Source organism: Sarcophilus harrisii, chromosome 2 (assembly GCF_902635505.1).
Source record: "Sarcophilus harrisii chromosome 2, mSarHar1.11, whole genome shotgun sequence".
NCBI classification, from domain to species: Eukaryota; Metazoa; Chordata; class Mammalia; order Dasyuromorphia; family Dasyuridae; genus Sarcophilus; species Sarcophilus harrisii.
Window position 1 is genome coordinate 220967703 of NC_045427.1, and position 17797 is coordinate 220985499.

General features: G+C 44.6%; 1 protein-coding gene across 1 annotated transcript; it reads left to right on the forward strand.

Moving 5' to 3' along the window:
- The first annotated feature begins 1713 nt into the window (after positions 1 to 1713).
- KCNS1 (potassium voltage-gated channel modifier subfamily S member 1) lies at positions 1714 to 16105 on the forward strand. The gene is made up of 3 exons (XM_031951555.1): positions 1714 to 1801; positions 2461 to 3458; positions 12542 to 16105. The coding sequence occupies exons 2-3, from the start codon at positions 2490 to 2492 to the stop codon at positions 12998 to 13000; spliced, it is 1428 nt and encodes a 475-aa protein (XP_031807415.1). The 5' UTR covers positions 1714 to 1801; positions 2461 to 2489; the 3' UTR covers positions 13001 to 16105.
- The last annotated feature ends 1692 nt before the right edge of the window (positions 16106 to 17797 follow it).

Consider the following 17797-nt stretch of genomic DNA (forward strand, 5'->3'; position numbering starts at 1 on the left):
AGTAATTACTCAGCATTGCATCCCAAGTCTTTCACATTGTGGCCCCATCCTACCTTTCCAAACTCATTTCCCATTACTCCCTTTCATGATTTCTACATTCCAGCCAAACGGGCTTATTTGCTATTCCCTAAATTTTGCACAAGTTTCCTTCTAACTTTTAGAATTCTTTGTTTCCTCCCAATCACCCCAAGGGTTAGTGTCCTCCTCTTCAAAGTCCCTTTTATGTATTTCTCTTCTATATGCTGAACTCCCTGGAAAAATATAAGCTCTTAGGAGGAAGAGACTATTGTCTTCTTTATCTCCAATGCATAACCTAATGTCTTGTACAGAAAAGATTTTATTTTATAACCTAGGTGGTATTCCTTGGGTTCTACTGTGAACTGTCACAATTCACGTCATTCTTTCTTAGATTTCTCTTCAAATAGACTTGTGGTTTAGACCTAAAAGGTGACATTATAAACAAACCATAGAAAGGAAGAAGAAATTACCTTCTGGATCTAAGAAAAGAGGAAGAATTCATGATTAAACAAGGAGCAGAGAGGATCACAGAAGGCAAAATGTACAGATTCTATTATATAAAGTTTGAGTTTTTGAGAAACAAAACCAGTGCAGTGGCATTAGAAGAACAGTTGGGGGGGGGGGGCAGGGATGTTACTCTTTGTAGCAAGTTTCTTTGTTAAAGGTTTTATATCCAAGATATATATGGAACTGATTCAAATTCATAAGAACAAGAGGCCATTCCTTAATGGATAAAATGGTCAACGGATATGAACAGGCAGTTTTCAAAATACAAAATCCAAGCTATGTTTAGCTCCGGTTGGTAAAATTGGTAGGGTCTCTTGAAAGTTAGCTATACGGTAGTGGATAGAGCTCGGGGTTCAGGAGGCGGTTCTTTACTTAACTAACCGTGTGACCCTGACAAAGCCATTTCCTCTCTGTAAGTCTGTTTCCTGTTATCTGTAAAATGGGGATAAAAATACTTGCACTACTTACCTCCCAGGGCTTTTGCAAGAAAAGTGCTTTATACATTGTAACAAGCTATAGAAGAGAGCTATTATATGGAGGGTACAGAGTGTGTTCCGGGTCTGCCTGACGCCTCACCCACGTTAGGCGGGAGCTGTGGCCAGGTTGTCTAGCCCCTGGCCAAGGATCTTTATTATGGGGAAATTGCCTTGAATGTTGCATCACTGGACCTAAGGGGGTCCCCGGCGGTCGGATGTTCCAGTCACAGACATTGGGCAAGAGATGTTGGTCAGAGTGATCACCCCCCGAAACCAGGGCTCCTCTCAGCCCTGGCCAAATCAGAAATAGAAGCCGCCTGCCTCCCTCCTGTCATCTCTTCCTTCCCCCGCAGCTTCTTCCCCGGCAGCGATCGATGCGGCCCCGGCGCGGACTGCCCTTCCCCTCCCAGTCCCCGCTTCCCTCCTAGCTGCCCGGCCTGGGAGCGAGGGGGGGTGGGGGGAACCGAGGCGGGGGGGGGGGGGGTTTACGCAGCGGCCCGAGAGTCCATTAAGAAGGCGAGCTTGGCTTCCCCGCTTGGGTAGGCGGGGCTCGGGATCCGCTCAACCTAGGGAAAAGCCAGAAGCGCAGCCCCAGCCGGAGCGCGGCCCCAGCCGGAGCGCACCCGGAGGCGCGGGGCATCCCGTCCCCCCTTTGCAGAGTCGGGGTGCCCTCACCTGGCGGAGAGCACGCGATACGCAGGGCGGCCAGGGGCCAAGGGAGAGGGCACCACCGGCTGCTCTGGGCAAGTTCCCCATGCCAAGGGCGAGGCGGTGAGGCGCGTGCTCCGTTTTGGACAGCGGTAAGGAGCGCCGGCGGCTGGGGCCGCACCGGGGAGGCGGCCTGCCCCAGGCTAGTCGTCTCCCACGGGGGCAGGGGTGCAGGGGGGCGCCGGACCAAGGCCGGGGCGGCTGCAGAAAAATCCCCGACGCCCAGGTGGAGCGCCTGGCGGGGGGCAGCGGCCCGAGCTGCGGAGGGAAGTTTGAATCTCTGGGGTTTCCGTTCGTTTCGGTTCCGAACCTCCCCGACTTCTGGAGAGAGTGGTTGGGATTTGTAGGGTCTGGGAAGAGCGATGGGCGCCCCGGCCTCCCGACCTCCTTCACCGCGGGAGCCCCGCCCCCCTCCCCCCAGCTGGCAGCTTCCAGTTGACTGAAGGTCCCGGGTCTCATAGAGGCTCTGACACTGTTCGTTAACCTTAGACAACCCTTCCGGACCTCTGCCCAACTTTGGAAGAGGCCCGCAAGTCACCTCGGGAGTTCCCGGTCGCTGTCAGACCCGACAGTCCCGTGCGAGGGTGTAGGAGGCTGGGAGCCGCGCGGTCCGAACCGGGCGGAAGGCTGTTCCCGGGACGGGGGCGAGGGGGAGGAAGGCCCCCCGAGGCAGGAGGGCTGGGAGCCCGCCGCGCCCCGAAAGGCCTCCCTCCCCGACGCAGGCTTGTCTCTCTCTCCCCTCTGTCCGCAGGCGCGCGCTGCGGGGCGCTCCGGAGCACCATGGTCAGCGAATCTCCCGGCGGCCTCTGGCGGCCGGGGCTGCCCGGGGAGGCGCTCAACGTGAACGTGGGCGGCGTGCGGCGGCGGCTGAGCCCGCGGGCGCTGGCGCAGTTCCCCGACACGCGGCTGGGCCGCCTGCAGGCCGCCGCGTCGGAGGAGCAAGCCCGGCAGCTGTGCGACGACTACGACCCCAGCGAGCGGGAGTTCTACTTTGACCGGCACCCCGGCTTCTTCCTGTGCCTGCTGCACTTCTACCGCACGGGCCGGCTGCACGTGCTCGAGGAGCTGTGCGTCTTCGCCTTCGGGCAGGAGGCCGAGTACTGGGGGCTGGGCGACTGCTTCCTGGCGGCCTGCTGCAGCGGCCGCTACCACGAGCGGCGCCTCGAGCGCCACCGGCGCAGCTGGGACGAGGAGAGCGACGTGAGCAGCGTGGACACGTCCCCCGACGAGATCTCCGACTTCAACCAGGACCTGCGGCGCTACCGCGCCGTGCGCTGCGGGCAGCTGCGGAAGCGCCTCTGGCTGACCATGGAGAACCCGGGCTACTCCCTGCCCAGCAAGCTCTTCAGCTGCGTCTCCATCGGCGTCGTGCTGGTCTCCATCGCGGCCATGTGCATCCACAGCCTCCCCGAGTACCAGGACCGCGACGAGGACGACGTGGCCGTGGCGAACCCGCTCCTGCTGCGCCTCGAGTACTTCTGCATTGCCTGGTTCAGCTTCGAGGTGGCCTCGCGCCTGCTGCTGGCCCCCAGCCTGCCGCGCTTCTTCCGGCACCCGCTCAACCTCATCGACATCGTCTCCGTGCTGCCCTTCTACCTCACGCTGCTCGTGAGCCTCCTGCTGGGCCGGTCCTCGAAGCTGGGCAGCATGGGCAAGGTGGTGCAAGTCTTCAGGCTCATGCGCATCTTTCGGGTGCTCAAACTGGCCCGCCACTCCACCGGGCTCCGCTCCCTGGGGGCCACCCTCAAGGTAATCCTCGCCGCAGCCCGGGCAGCTGCGGGCGCGCCCAGCCGCAGCCCCGACCCCGGCGGGGCCCGGGGGCAAAGCTCCGGGCTCCGGCAGCTCCCTTCTGGAGCCCGGCGGTACAGTAAAACGAGGGGCTCGTTTCGGGTGCGGTGCAAGTGACGTGATCCTGGAGGCGCTGCAGAATAGGGTACCACTAGAAACAGTCTCGGGAATCTAATTCCGCATTTGTTCTAGGTGAAGGCGCTAAAAATAAGGTAAAATAGAAAAGGGTGCTGCGATTTGGTACCGTGATTTCGCTGATAGGGAACGCCCAGATGAGGAGACTTCCTCTGCCAGTGCTGGCTGATCATCTCGGTAATTTAAAGTCTTAGGCAGTTGCTTGAAGTGCTGAGAATCGCTTACTTAGGATCCTACAGTTACTATGTATCAGAGGGAGGACTCGAAGTCAAGGCTTCTAGGCTGACTCTGCAGCCACTACTAGCGCGGGAAACAAAAATCGCCAAGTCCCACCCCTCAAGGAGCTTACTTTATATTGGGGCATAGTGTTGTTTAGTCATTTCCAGTCTGTCTCTTCCTGACCCCTTTGGGTTTTTTTTGTTTTGGGCAAAGATAAAGGGGTTTGCCATGTTTTGCTCCAGCTGCTTACAGATGAGGAGATGGGGTTAAGTGACTTGCCCAGCATTATACATAGTCCTTTTACTATTTTTTATTATTTATTTTATTATTATACATAGTAAGTGTCCAAGTCCATATTTGAACTCAGGTCTTCTTGCCTTTAAGCTGAGCATTCTATTCACTTGGCTGCCCAGTTGCCCTACACTGGGTTATATACAAAGGATAAATTAGGAGAGGATGTTATGAGGAAGGAAAGAGCGCTGATGATTTAGGAGGATCAAGAAAGACCTCTAGCTGGAAATGGCATCTGAGCCTTGAATTTGCAAGGTTTGTGGTAACACAATAGACATAGGAAAGAGTGTTTCCTTATAGACATGCTAACCTCGAAATGCCAATGACACATCCAAGTGGGAATGCCCAACAAAAACTTAGTGATGTTAGGCTAGAGAAAGTAGTGAAAACAGAGTTGGATCTATGGATCTGAGGGTTATCTGCTTAAGGATACAACAGAAATCACAAGGAAGGTGGGAAAGAGGAAAGGGGAATACCCATGGTTAGGAAGTAGGAAATGTATATGATCCTAATGAGAAGGAGAGTAAGACCAAAAAGCAAATGAATAACAACTAAAACAAAACAAAACAAAACAAAACCAAGAGAATATTTAGGAAGAGGGAATGGTCAGGGGAAAGCTGCCTGTTAGTCTAGAAAAGGACTATGACATTCTTATTTAAGAAGTCAGGGCAGCGGAGATGGCACAGGACCAAGTTCAAATTCGGCTTCAGACACTTGACGCTAGCTGTGTGACCCTGGGCAAAAGTCATGTAACCCTGATTACCTTGCCAAAAAAAAAGAAAATTAAGAAGTCACTGGTGAACTTGAAGAGTTCAGTTTCATTTAGTTGAGAAAAGGAGCCAAAATCCAGGTTGTTGGAAATTGGCGGAGTGAGTGAGAGGTAAAATATTGAAAGTAGCTGAAGTGAGTGAGAGGTAAAGGAGTGGATCTAGTGCATAGAAGTGCTTTTACCTAGGATTTCAGATCTGTTGCAAAAGCAGTCATAGTATGTTGGATCAAAAGCCAGCCTTAAAGCCAAGAAGACCTTGGGTTTAAGCCCCAAGTTTGCCACATACTGGCTATGCAACACCATGCAAGTCACAGTATATCTCAGTGTTCTGTGCAAATCGCAGAGGTGAGTTGCAGAGGTCATTTACCTGCATTGATAAAGTGAGTTTCCTCATCTGGGTGTTCCCTATGCCAGTGAAATCAGAGGTCCAGTGCCTAATTTTTTGGGGAGGGAAGTTGTTGTTCAGTCATTTCAGTAATCTTTGACTCTTTGTTGATCCCATATGGCAAAGATACTGGAGTGGTTTGCCATTTCCTTGTCCAGCTCATTTTACAGGTCAGAAAACTGAGGTAAACAAGGTTAAATGACTTGCCCCAAGTCTCACAGCTAGTATCTGAGGCCACAATTGAACTCAAGTCGTCCTCACTCCAGACTCTATCAGTGTATCATTTTAGCTGCCTTGTTTTTTTTTTGTTTTTTTTTTTTTTTTTTTTTTAGGAAGAATGAAACAAATTGATAACTTGAGGGGATGGCAGGATCAAGTGAAGATTTTTTTTAAAAGAAGGGAAAAAAATAGGCATATTTCCAGGGCATCAGGGAAAGAAAGGAATAGGGAACAAAAAGAGGCATTTCTTTAACATCTGCTAGGCACTTTGGAAAGAGAGACTGAAAATGAGAGAGGGATAAAGAGGAAGGAAAAGGGTAGCATAGGATAATGTAGAGCACGGTAGGATGTTTATATTAATAAGAGTGGGATAAAGTGTGTAGATTAATGGGAATGGGATAAATGGGGAAGGAAAGGGTGGGGGGAGAAGATGAGAGGGATCCTTGGGAGGGGGAAGTTAAGCAATAGTAAGGCAAGATAAGGAATAGAATTGAAGTATAAGACTTAGCTGGGATAGGAAATAGGAGGGCTAGTAATCATTGCTCTCAGACAAAGTCAAACTTAAAGATTCAATCAAGAGAGAAATCTATATTATATGTCAGCCATATTAATATTGTATATGTGTTTATGTTTGCATGTAGATGTATATATGTGTATGTATATATATATATATATATATATATATATATATATATATGCAGGGGATGTGAATACACACACATACACACATCTGCTTAACTGTAACCTGCTTGGGGAAGTTTGGGGAATGAAAAGGGAAAAAAAGAGTATAGTAAAAAGTGCACACAGCAGAGAACAAAAGAATAACCTACAAGAAAGCAAAGATGGACAAAAATAAATGTCTTCTATTTTTATATATGCTTTCTTGAAATGAAAATTTATTGTTACATATATTATAATTCTCCCTGATGTTCTGCTGAGCACATGACAATTTTCCTTTCTCTCTTTCTTTTTCTATTTTTCTTTCTTTGTTTTTTTCTTTATATTTCATTTTAAATAGATACATAAAATAAAATGAGAGAGAAAAGGGATAAAAGAAAGAATAAACTTCTGGAGCAGATAGAAGGTGGAATAAAAAGTCTAAGTAGAGGTATTTGCTGTGGCAAGGAAAATGGTGACTTCTCTATCAAAGACTGAAGGAAAGGAAAAAAGAATGGGAAATGGTAAGGAAGGCTTATGTGTGCTATAGGGGAAGAGGATATGTATGGTCTCTTTTTCCTTAGTGAAGTAAGAAGTATAGTCTTTTGTTCAGAGAAAGGGGGAGAGGTAGTGTGAAAAACTACAATAGATAAATTTTGAATCAAACATAGAGAGTGTGATAAACATTACAGAGAATGTGATAGTCCGTGAGGGGTGGGAGGAGGATGGAGAGAATTGCCATGCAGCAGTAAAAGCCCATTTGTAGTGGTCCCAGGCAGCCTAGTTTTGTGACTTCCTCCACTTATGATCAGCAAAATAGAAAAGCGATATGGGCAACCTAAGATGGAATCAGCAAGGTATGAGCAAGTCAAAGGACAAGGCATTCCAGGGTAGAGAACTTAGATAGTTGAACTTATTAATCAAAGGGTTAACACTATGAGGACAGAGCAAAAGCAGCGGACTGAGAGAGTGAGTAGATGACATGGTAAAAAGGAAGAAAAGCCTTAGGAGAAGTCAGATAAAGTGTAAGATGGAAAGAGGGGGTTATGGTTAAAGAGAAGAATTTCACAGTTCAAGATCATGATGCAGCCCATTTAAAAGTGATGACAAGAGTAATGATGTGACTATTTATGCGTGGATTGGGGTGAAATGAAGGAGTTGGTCATGGAAATTGGGGAAATTGATTAAATTAGTGTTCAGAAGATTTGAGAGGCTATGATAGCATTTTTTCAAGACTCGAGTATAAGGACAAGAGTTGGAATGGAAAAGACTTTGAGCCAAGTACTGAGCATCTTGAAAAGGAGAGTTACTAGAGCAAAGTTGGATAATTGCAATAAGGATTTGGAATTCATGCTATAGACGATTGGACCTCAAATGAAGAGAAGTTATTATGTGATGGCAACAGATAGAAGATCTGGAAAGGTCAATTAAAAGCAAAGGATAATAATAGCTAACATTTATATAGTGCTTACTATGTGCCAGGCACTGTGTTAAGCATTTATAATTATTATCTCATTTGATCCTCACAACAGTTTAACTATATGAGGTAGGTGCTGTTATTATCTCCATTTTACAGATGAGAAAATTGAGATTAGAGGCCATCCAAAATCTCACAGCTAATAAGCGTTTGAGACCAGATCTGAGCTCAGGACAGGCACTCTATCCACTGTACCATCTAGCTGCCTATTACATACCCACTCCTATTTGCTCACTTCATTGGGGGTGTGAGAGAAGGTACATTCAGAACTGGAGAGTGACCTGGGAGGCAGTATCTTTAGGAGCAATGTCAGGTTTCCATGATTTAAAAATGGATAGTGTAGGAGAGGACAAGATTGAAGGTGAAAGAAATTTAGAAGAGGGGATATAAAAGGCAAAATAGAAGGTGAAGGATTAGAAGAAAATGGGAAAACTCAAGATGGGGGGAAGAAGAGAGGACTAAGATGCATGGAGATGTAAGAACAGTGTTAATATGGAAATGGGATTTTCACTCCAGAAAAAGACAAGTTTGATTCACAGGGATTAGGAAAGAAAGAGGTAAAAGGTGATATGCCATGTGAAAGTACCAGTTCACTCAGGTTCCTATTTTAAAAGAGTCCTATGATAGAGGTAAGACTATTTTGTTCAACATTAGCAAGAAGTGAAGTTGATTATGGCTTCTGGGTCAGAATACCTAGAGAATCTGGTTGTTAGGGGTCTGATGGAATTACCATATGGCCCACCTCCCTAAGGAGGAGAAAACATGTAGAGAAATAAACAATGACTTGCTCAGTCTAACTTGGCTAGAAATTAGCAGTGTTGGGACTCTTATCCATTATCCTCCAATGACAAATCCATTGTTCTTCCTACCCATTATACAGAGCTGCAGTGAGAACTCACATTTTTCTAGTTTTGCAAAATGTTCCTTTCACAAAAGCCTTCTATAGAAGATAGTACATCTACTTTTATAAATGAGGAAACTGAGGCCATAAAGCAAAAGTAATTTATCCAAAAGCACATAGCTGACTAATTGTCAGAGCCAGGATGTGAACTCATCTCTCTAGAGAATTTATTTATCAGTACATCCTGATAAAGTAACTGACACTCCCTATCTTCTTTCTCCTTTAATCTATAACTGGACCTTGATGAGGAGTAAAAGGGGAAGAAAGGAATAGGAAACCAAGGCTGGATTTTGGGGTTTGGGAAGGAAAGTACGAAGGAAAGGGGGACAGAGACTGTTGATCAAAAAGTTTTTTAAGCACTTATTATGTGCCAGCCACTGTCCTAAGAACTAGGAATACCAAAAAAGAGGCAAAAAACACGTTTAACCTATATCAGAGTACTTGCTGTCTTGGGGAAGGGGGAAGTAAGGAAAGAAGGGAAAAAATTTGGAACACTAAATTTTACAAAATTGAATGTTGAAAACTACCTTTACATGTTTTTGGAATAATAAAATACTATTGAGAAAAAAACCAAATAAATATAATACTTTAAAAAAAAGAAACAAAGATAGCTCCTGCCTTGAAGAAGCTTACAATTGAATGGAAGAGACAACAAATAGGACTATGTAAAAGTATCATCCCCTCTTGGTGCATGTTTGGAACTGCTTCCACTGAGTTATTTGTTCTCCATTCATGAAAAAGACCATGACATCAGGGAAGTGATGCCATGACATGCAAGTGAATTGGATTTCAGCGAGGGAGGGCTGTGCAAGGTCACCTGCCTCAGTTTCCCCTCCTGAGCCATCTGTGTCCAGCGGTCAGATATAGATCAGGACAACTGGAGACGGCCCTGGATGCAGTGAGAGACATTGGCCTTTTTAAGCTAAGGTCCTCAACAGGTCTGTTTGACTGAGACTGCCTCCCATTTAGTGATTCAGTGATTTAGTAAGTAGCAATTGAGGCAAAGAATTTCCTCTTTCACCAAGTCCAAAAAACCCCCACATAGATAAACAAACAAACAAACAAACAAATAAATAAATAGATCTGGGAGGGGAAGACCCTCAGAATTTCTAGCCAAAGCTAAGAGCTGATGGAGGGCAGTCTACCTTGCTGTCTGACCTTGTACCTACCAATGAACTTCTCTGGACTTCCTCAGAGCATGAATTTAGAGTCAGAAGGAATCCTAAAGATCATCTAGTCCAATCTCATTTTACATATGAAATAACCAAAGTCAAAAGAGGGGAAAGGGTTAGTTTACACAGAGTAAATGATAGAAAAGGAAAGAAGGAAGGCACCACGCATTTATTAGGGGATACTATGCACCAAGCCCTGTGCTAAGGGAGTTAGGTTCTATTTTTACCCCCTCTTTACAGTTGAGGAAACTAAGGCAGACAAAGTTTAAATGACTTGTCCAGCTTGTCCACACAGCTACAAAGTTGAGATCATGTTTGAACTCAAGGCCCAGCAGTGGTCTCTGAGAGCTCAAGGCTTTTGACTCCTGCACAATTTTAACTATGTGGTAATGACTCGGTGCTTTTCTCCATAGAATGGAGGACCTTTTCATCTCTGACATTCTAGTCACCAAACATTTCTAGATGCTGAAGATATCAAAAAGAAAAATGAAAGTCCCCACTCTTAAGAAGCTTGTGTTCTATTATAAGTATATAACATGGGATATAGGAAAAGAGGCACAAAGTAATTTGGGGGAGGCTAGAGCACTGATGAGAAATGTCTTGGGGAACATCCCAGAAGGATTCTCATTGGAATGAGACCTTAAAGTTGACCTTGAAGAAAGAGAAGGGTGCTGAGAGGTAGAGGTGAAGACAATGCATTCCAGCCATGGAGGCCAGCCCATGCAAGTGCATGGAAGTGGGAGATGACCTGTTAAGTTTCAGAGCTAGTAAGTTACTAGTGTGTGTAATGATAGAGATAACAATCCTCTGCTGACCAGAATTATTGTGAAAAAGCATAAAGAACACAGTGTTCTTTACGGTTGCACTCTGTTGGTGTCTGACTTTCGTGACCCCACTTAGGGTTTTCTTGGCAAAAATCGGGAGTAGTTTGTCCTTTCCTTTTCCAGATTATGTTACGGTGAGGAAACAGGCACACAGGTTTAAGTGACTTGTCCAAGGTTGCACAGATAGCAAATTTGAATTCGGAAAATGTGTCTCCCTGCCAAGGTCAGTACTCTGTGCACTACGGCGCCACCTAGTGGCTGCTTCTCTACAGTAGTTCTGTGAGAAATACACGTCTCCTACATCTCTCATCAGGTGGTGTTTCTAATCTTGATTCCCTTTTGGGTCTCATGGCCTTCTGTGTACTAACTGGTCATTCCAGCTGTCTCCCTACTGCACCTTTTGGCCTAGGCTCTGGCACTATTAGCTCCTACTCCTTCACAGAGAATGTCAAATTTGGAAGGGATTCTCTGGGGAGAAAGGCAGGAGGAAGAGAGGAGATAAGGAAAAGGTTTCTTTCTCCCCCCATCCCCTTCTCAGAAAAAGAACAGAAAACAGAAGAAGGGCCAGAGAAGTCACCGATAAATGGGGCATCTTTGGAAGTTTCCTTTTGAATTTATCCTCTACTTAAAAAAAAGCAGACTTTTCATAATAGAAACTCATAGTTTCATGTACAACTCTCTCTTGTTCTATAATGTATATAGAAATGCTTGATTTATTTGTATATTTGCCAAGTTCAAAATAAAACCAAAATGAAATGAAAAATAAAACAAAAGATTTGAAACTAGCTAACTTCTAAGGCATTTAGCTCTAAACCTATACAGGGGTCCTCAAACTTTTTAAATAGGGGGCCAGTTCACTATCCCTCAGACTGTTGGCGGGCCAGATAATAGTAAAAACAAAAACTTTGTTTTATGGGCCTTTAAATAAAGAAACTTCATAGCCCTGGGTGAGGGGGATAATCGTCCTCAGCTGCTGAATCTGGCCCGCAGGCCGTAGTTTGAGGACCCCTGCTAGTATAAACCTATGAGCTTCCATCAGCCAAAGCTGTTCCCCTGTATCTGAAAGTGATCTCTCCTTATTCGTCTGGCACTTTATCTAAACTCTTCCCCCTTTTCCCCTAATCATACTTATTTGTGTACAATTTTATTCCCTCTATTAGATTGTAAACTCCTTGAGACAGGAGTAACTGTGGGTGGTGGTGGTGGTTGTTTTTAATGTTTCCTTAGCAACTGCCACTTGCACATGGATAGGTATTTAACAAGTATTTGGGAAACTCAAATAGGAGTAAAAGGGGAACATAAGTTTGCTCTAGTGCAGTCTTCTCAGCTTACAAAAGAGAAACTGAGGCTCACAGATTAGCTGATTTGTTTAAAGCCACACAGCTAGCTGGTGACACACTGGTTCCCTGTGTCGCCTCTGAGCAGGAGGATGGGAAATCTTGGGAAAATTTGTTGCAAGTTTTGTGAAAATCTGCTAGCTATAGACATCCTGTGCTCTATACCTCTTCAGAAAAGGATTTCTCAGGCCCTGGGCCCTCCGTCTGCAATATCTGTTTCCTGCAAGTCAGAGAGCCAAGGCAGGCAGACACTGATGGCTCCAAAGAGGAGAGAAGATTATTGATCGAGGAGCAAGCCTTTAGTCACAGGTGTCAATTATCTCCTCTAAAGCAGATGAAGGTCTAGTCTAGACTTCAGGGGGTCTCAGACTTCTCTCCTGATTTCCTCTTTGTGAAGGGAGATGGGAACCAAGAAAAGACCTGAAGAAACGAGGTTAGAATTCATAGAATGTCAGAGATAGGAGGATATTAAGCTAGAAAAGAATTTAGAGATTATTCAGGTAAAACTCTTTTTATTTTACAGGTTGTGTAATTGAGAACCAGAAAAGGAAAGGAACGGGTGGCAAGGTTACCCAGCAGGCCATAGGCAAAGCTGGGAGATCTGGAGAAGAAGAGTGAGTTATAGAAAAGTGTTCAATACCTTTGCTTTCTCTTGCAGCATAGCTACCGGGAGGTGGGCATCCTGCTCCTGTACCTGGCTGTGGGAGTGTCTGTGTTCTCTGGTGTGGCCTACACTGCTGAGAAGGAGGAAGACGTGGGCTTTGACACGATCCCGGCCTGCTGGTGGTGGGGCACCGTGAGCATGACGACCGTGGGCTACGGGGACGTGGTACCCGTGACTGTGGCAGGCAAGTTGGCTGCCTCGGGCTGCATTCTGGGAGGCATCCTGGTGGTGGCTCTCCCTATCACCATCATCTTCAACAAATTCTCCCACTTCTACCGACGCCAGAAAGCCCTGGAGGCGGCCGTGCGGAACAGTGACCATCAGGAGGCCAGCCTCTCCGTGGACGCCTCCAGCACCAAAGAGGGCCCTTCTCAGACTTCCAACGAGACATCTCAGGAGGAGAACTTCCAAGAGCCCAGGCCCCGAGCATCAGATGTGGCCCTCATGTCGTAGATCGTTAGGTCATAGGACTTAGAAGTGGGAGGGACCCTAGACACCATCTAGTCTTCAATTGCAGATGAGAAGATTGAGACCCATGGGTTAATTGATTTGCCCTGACAAACAGCAGAGCCAGGATTAGAATCCCAGGTCTTCTGATTACACTTTCATTGTTTTTTCCACTTTTCCCAGCTGCCTTCTCAAGTCTGTGAAAATCAGGGTCCATGGATATGTCTTTTCTGCCCTTCAGCTGCTCACACCCATCTGGCTAAAAGTGGCCAAAAGCTGAAAACATGGAGATAGCCCTCCCCAAGTGGTTCTGGAGCCTTGGAGTGGGAAAGGATCATCTCCTTCCTCACCTAAGGAATATTCAGGGGGAAAGCCTACAATCAGTGAAGGAAGGCTTGGGAACTCCCAGTATTCTTCTAAAAATCCATAGAGGCCTCCAACTGCTTTTCAGAGTAGGTCTCACCATGGTATCCAGAAAGAACAGGCAAGTATAGAGGAGATATTTTATAGGCTGAGCCCTAAAGTAGAAATTCCCATTAGAATTGGGTAAAGTATGGGGAGATGGTCTTTATTTATGAGACTGAAAGCATCAAGTTCATGGGATAGGGCTGCTTTCCTTTGATCTAAGAGGATGGCAACCAGCATATGAATAGCCTTCTGTTATTGAAGATACTAGTGATATTTAACCTGGAGAAGAAAAGACCTGGGAAGGGAGAGGATAACTGACTTGATGTATTTGAAGGGCTGTCATGTGGAAAAGGAATCACCTATATGGTCCTAGAGGGCAGAGTTAAGGAGCAGTGAGTAGAAGATGCAAAAGAAGCAAACTTAAGCTTGTTTGAAAGAAAAACTTAACCATTAGAGGTGGGATGGGCTGCTTTGGGCGCTTCCCTCTTTGGAGGGCTTCAAGGAAAAGTAGAATAAGTACTAGCAGGCCAAGTGGGGAATACTTCTTAGGTATGGATTGGACTGTGATCTTAAGTATGTATTCTGACGTCCTCCCAGCTCTGAAATTCTGCCATTCTTTAAATCTATGCTGCCTGGTGATTCACATATCCCTGGGCCCCATAGGGACAGGATTCTATGATTTTCACTGTTAGCCTCAGTGTGGTTCTACGCAGAACTCCTTTCTCCTCACTTCCTAAGTGAGCTAAAGCATCCTGATTCTTGGGTTGAGCTGAGCCAGCCCTTCAAGGGCTAGGTCTTGTGTCTCCCACTCTCCTCCTTTTGGCCAGATTTCACAATTGTACACATCCTTTCCTGCCCACTCTCATACTCACTAAGACCTGCCCTTGAGCTCTCCACAAGGCTTGATTGCTCCCCATGAGCTTCCTGCACTCTCTCTTTTGGGACAGTGTCTGTTTGAGGATATCAATCAGGTCCTGCCCAGTTTTAGAGCTCAAATCACCTTGTCTCCAGACTGTAGCAGCTGTGGCATCAAAATGAGAAGCTTGTGGGAGTGAGGAGGAAGGACTTTGGATCAGAAAGGAAATGACCTGGTTTTGAATCTCAACTCTATTATGTATTCCCTGTCTTATTTTGGCTTTTCAGCCCAGTTATCTATTTATAAAAAAGAGAGGGTTGGACTAGATGGTATTTAAAGTCTACTTAACCTCTGGTATGTTCTAAGGTCATTTTCAGGTCTGTGTTCCTATGATCTTATCCTTCGGCAGTTTTAGGGATGTCTGACCTTGGCCCTTCTTGAGTCAATGCTACTGCTTGCTGAGTAAAAGGGGTTCTACCTCTGCCAACTTTCCTGGTCTGAGCTTGGGGTTCATTAGCCAAGTCTTCCTCCTGCTTTTGCTTCTGCTCTCTAATAGGCATCCCCATAGATCAGACACCATCTGCAACCGTCCCTTAAGTCTGAGTGAAACAACTTCTTTGTGGTCAGCCCTCAGGCTGCAAATGGGATTATAAATCATGGCGTTGTAGATGAAGGAGCCCTCACTGGTTATGGATTGCATTTTCTTTTGTGTGCTTTGTACTCATCATGGATCATTGTGTTGATGAGAAGAGCTACATCAATCATTGTTGATCATCGCACAATGTTGCTGATACTATAAGAGAGCTGGATCCAAGTGTTGGCTGATGCTAGTTGTATGATTTAGGGCAAGTTAATACTCTTTAGTTTCCTCCTTTAAAATGGCATTAATCATATACTTCCACAGAACTTTTGACAGTATCAATTAAGAAGATAATTTATAAAGTACTTTGTAATTATGAAATGCTAGACATGTCAGATAATTCTAACTGCAAGCACCATTATCTGGCCCTTACACATTTACCCTAAAGCCTCAGGCCTTTAGGCTTCTTCTTTCAACTGTATTTTGCCATAGTCATGCCTGTCTCTCGTCTTTTCTCTCACCCTCATCTCTGTTCCTCTCTTTTCTTACTATATCTCCATTCCCATATAATTGGTCTCTTTCTTTCCACCACCTAAGCCTAGTGTGTCACTCCCCGTTACCATTAGCACAAGAAATAGGATAACTAACACAGACCCAAGGCCCATTTTAGAAGGCTAAACTACAATTGTTAAATTGCCCCACTGTGCCCAGGAATTTCTTCTACAGAATTTCTGGCAGGCGGTCTTCCATTTTTTATATTATATCAAGTGATTAGGAGCCATCATTACAAGATTATTTTTATTTGTTATAAAGTTATTCCTTCCCCTAAATTGAAATCTCCCTACCTGTAAATTCATTTTGCTGGTCCTTATTCTTTCCTCTGGGATTAAATAGGTATCTTCTTATGACAATCCTCCAGATACTTAAAGACTTCCCATCTTGTATCTTCAGGCTAAACATTTTCAGTTCCCTTAAGCAATGTGTTAGGCACTGGTGCCTAGTCTTTTCACAATTCTAATATCTTTTCTGTTTTTTTTTTTTTTTGACATTTGATAGTATTTTTTCCCTAGGTGCATATTAAAAAAAAATTTTAGCATTCATTTTTACAAGATTTTGAGTTTCAAATTTTTCTCCTTTCCTCCCCCCATCCTGAAGATGGTAGGCAATTTGAGATGTTTATTCATGTACTATTATGTAAAGCATATTTCCATATTATTTAAAAGTTGTAAAAGAAGAAGCAGATCAAAAGGGAAAAAAAAACATGAGAAAGAATAAAGTGAAAAAATATGATTTGATCTGCACTCTGAGACCATCAGTTCTTTATCTAGTTATGGATAGCATTTTCTTTTGTGAGTCCTTTGTCTTTGTCATGGATCATTGTGTTGATGAGAAGAGCTGAGTCAATCATAGTTGATCATCACACAATGTTGCTGATACTGTATACATGTTTTCTTGATTCTTCCCATTACATTTTGCATCAGTTCATACAAATTTTTCCAGGTTTTTCTGAAATCTGCCTGTTCATCATTTCTTATTAATATTCCATTAATATATGGATTATTATTATTATATTATTTACCACATCTTATTCAATCATTTCTCAATTAATGAGCATTCCCTCAATTTTTGATTCTTTGCCACCATGAGAAAGGCTGCTATGAATATTTTTGCACATGTAGGTCCTTTTTTCTTTTTTATGATCTCTTTGGGATATAGACTACTAATGTAAAACAATGGATACAGGAGTTCCAGAATGGAAGGGCTGCCTGGATGAGTGTTCTTTAGACTGACATATAGTACTTAGCATGGGCCACGTAATGTGCTAAGCAATTTATAATTATTTCATTTGATCCACACAACCAACCTGGGAGGTAGATGCTATTAACTGTTATCCCCATTTTACATTGAGGAAGCTGAGTCAAACAGGTTAAGCAACTTGCCCAGGGTCATGCAGCTGATTAAGCGTCTGAGGTAGGATTTGAACTGAGGGCTTCCTGACTTCAGGTCTAGTGCTCAATCCACTGTGCCACCTAGCTGCACCTAAGAAAGTAAAGATAGTGGGTGGGGATACTGGGGGCCTTTGTTTGAGTCCCAGTCTGCAGTTAACTTATTAGGTGACTGCTTCTCAGTTTCCCCATTTGTGAAGTAGTGCTTCCACTTAATTTTTTTTAACATCACCTACATTTTCCAATCTGTCTTTATCCCCTCCCAGAACCCCCTCCCTCGTGATCAATACTTAAAAAATTTTTTTAGTAAAACCAACTGAGTCATTGAAAATGGAGTTCATTAAGTGCAGTTTCCTATCCTTTGCATTTGAGAGGTGTCTTCTGAGATCTTCCTTAGGGTTTACACTCCTATAGTACTTTACAAAATAATTTCCTCATAACAACACTAATCTAGATAGTGTATCTATCATTCCCATTTTACACAGAAGGAAACTGAGGTTTAGCAAGAGGAAGTGATTTGCCCACATTCATAAGGCCCACAGTGAAAATCAAGTCTCCAAACTAAGTGTTCAAAGCTCTTCAAAATGTACCTTCCTCTCAGTTGGGAGTATCAAATGGAATTTTTTTTTTTAGTTGATGCAATAGTTCTCTACAGCATTATTACTAATAGACAATTGGATGCATGGACAGATGGATAGATGGGTGCAAGGGCTCTAGCTTGGAAGAGCTGCCTGGGATGAGTATCCTTTGGAGCCTGTATCCAGTCCCCAGGGCCAAGCCTAAGTTTCAGGTCAAGCACAGACCTGAGGGTCTAGAGGGCAGACTCCTGAAGGCATCCAGAGGAGCCAGCTTGCTTTGGGATATTCTCATTCTTAAGAACAAAACCCAAAGCTGGAAAATCCTAATCTGGGCTGCTAAAGGAATCAAATTGTTGAGGAGCCTTCCACTCCTGGCAATAAAAGCAAATCCTTTCTGTGAAAACTTGAATCAATTAAAAGCATTATATAAATGAA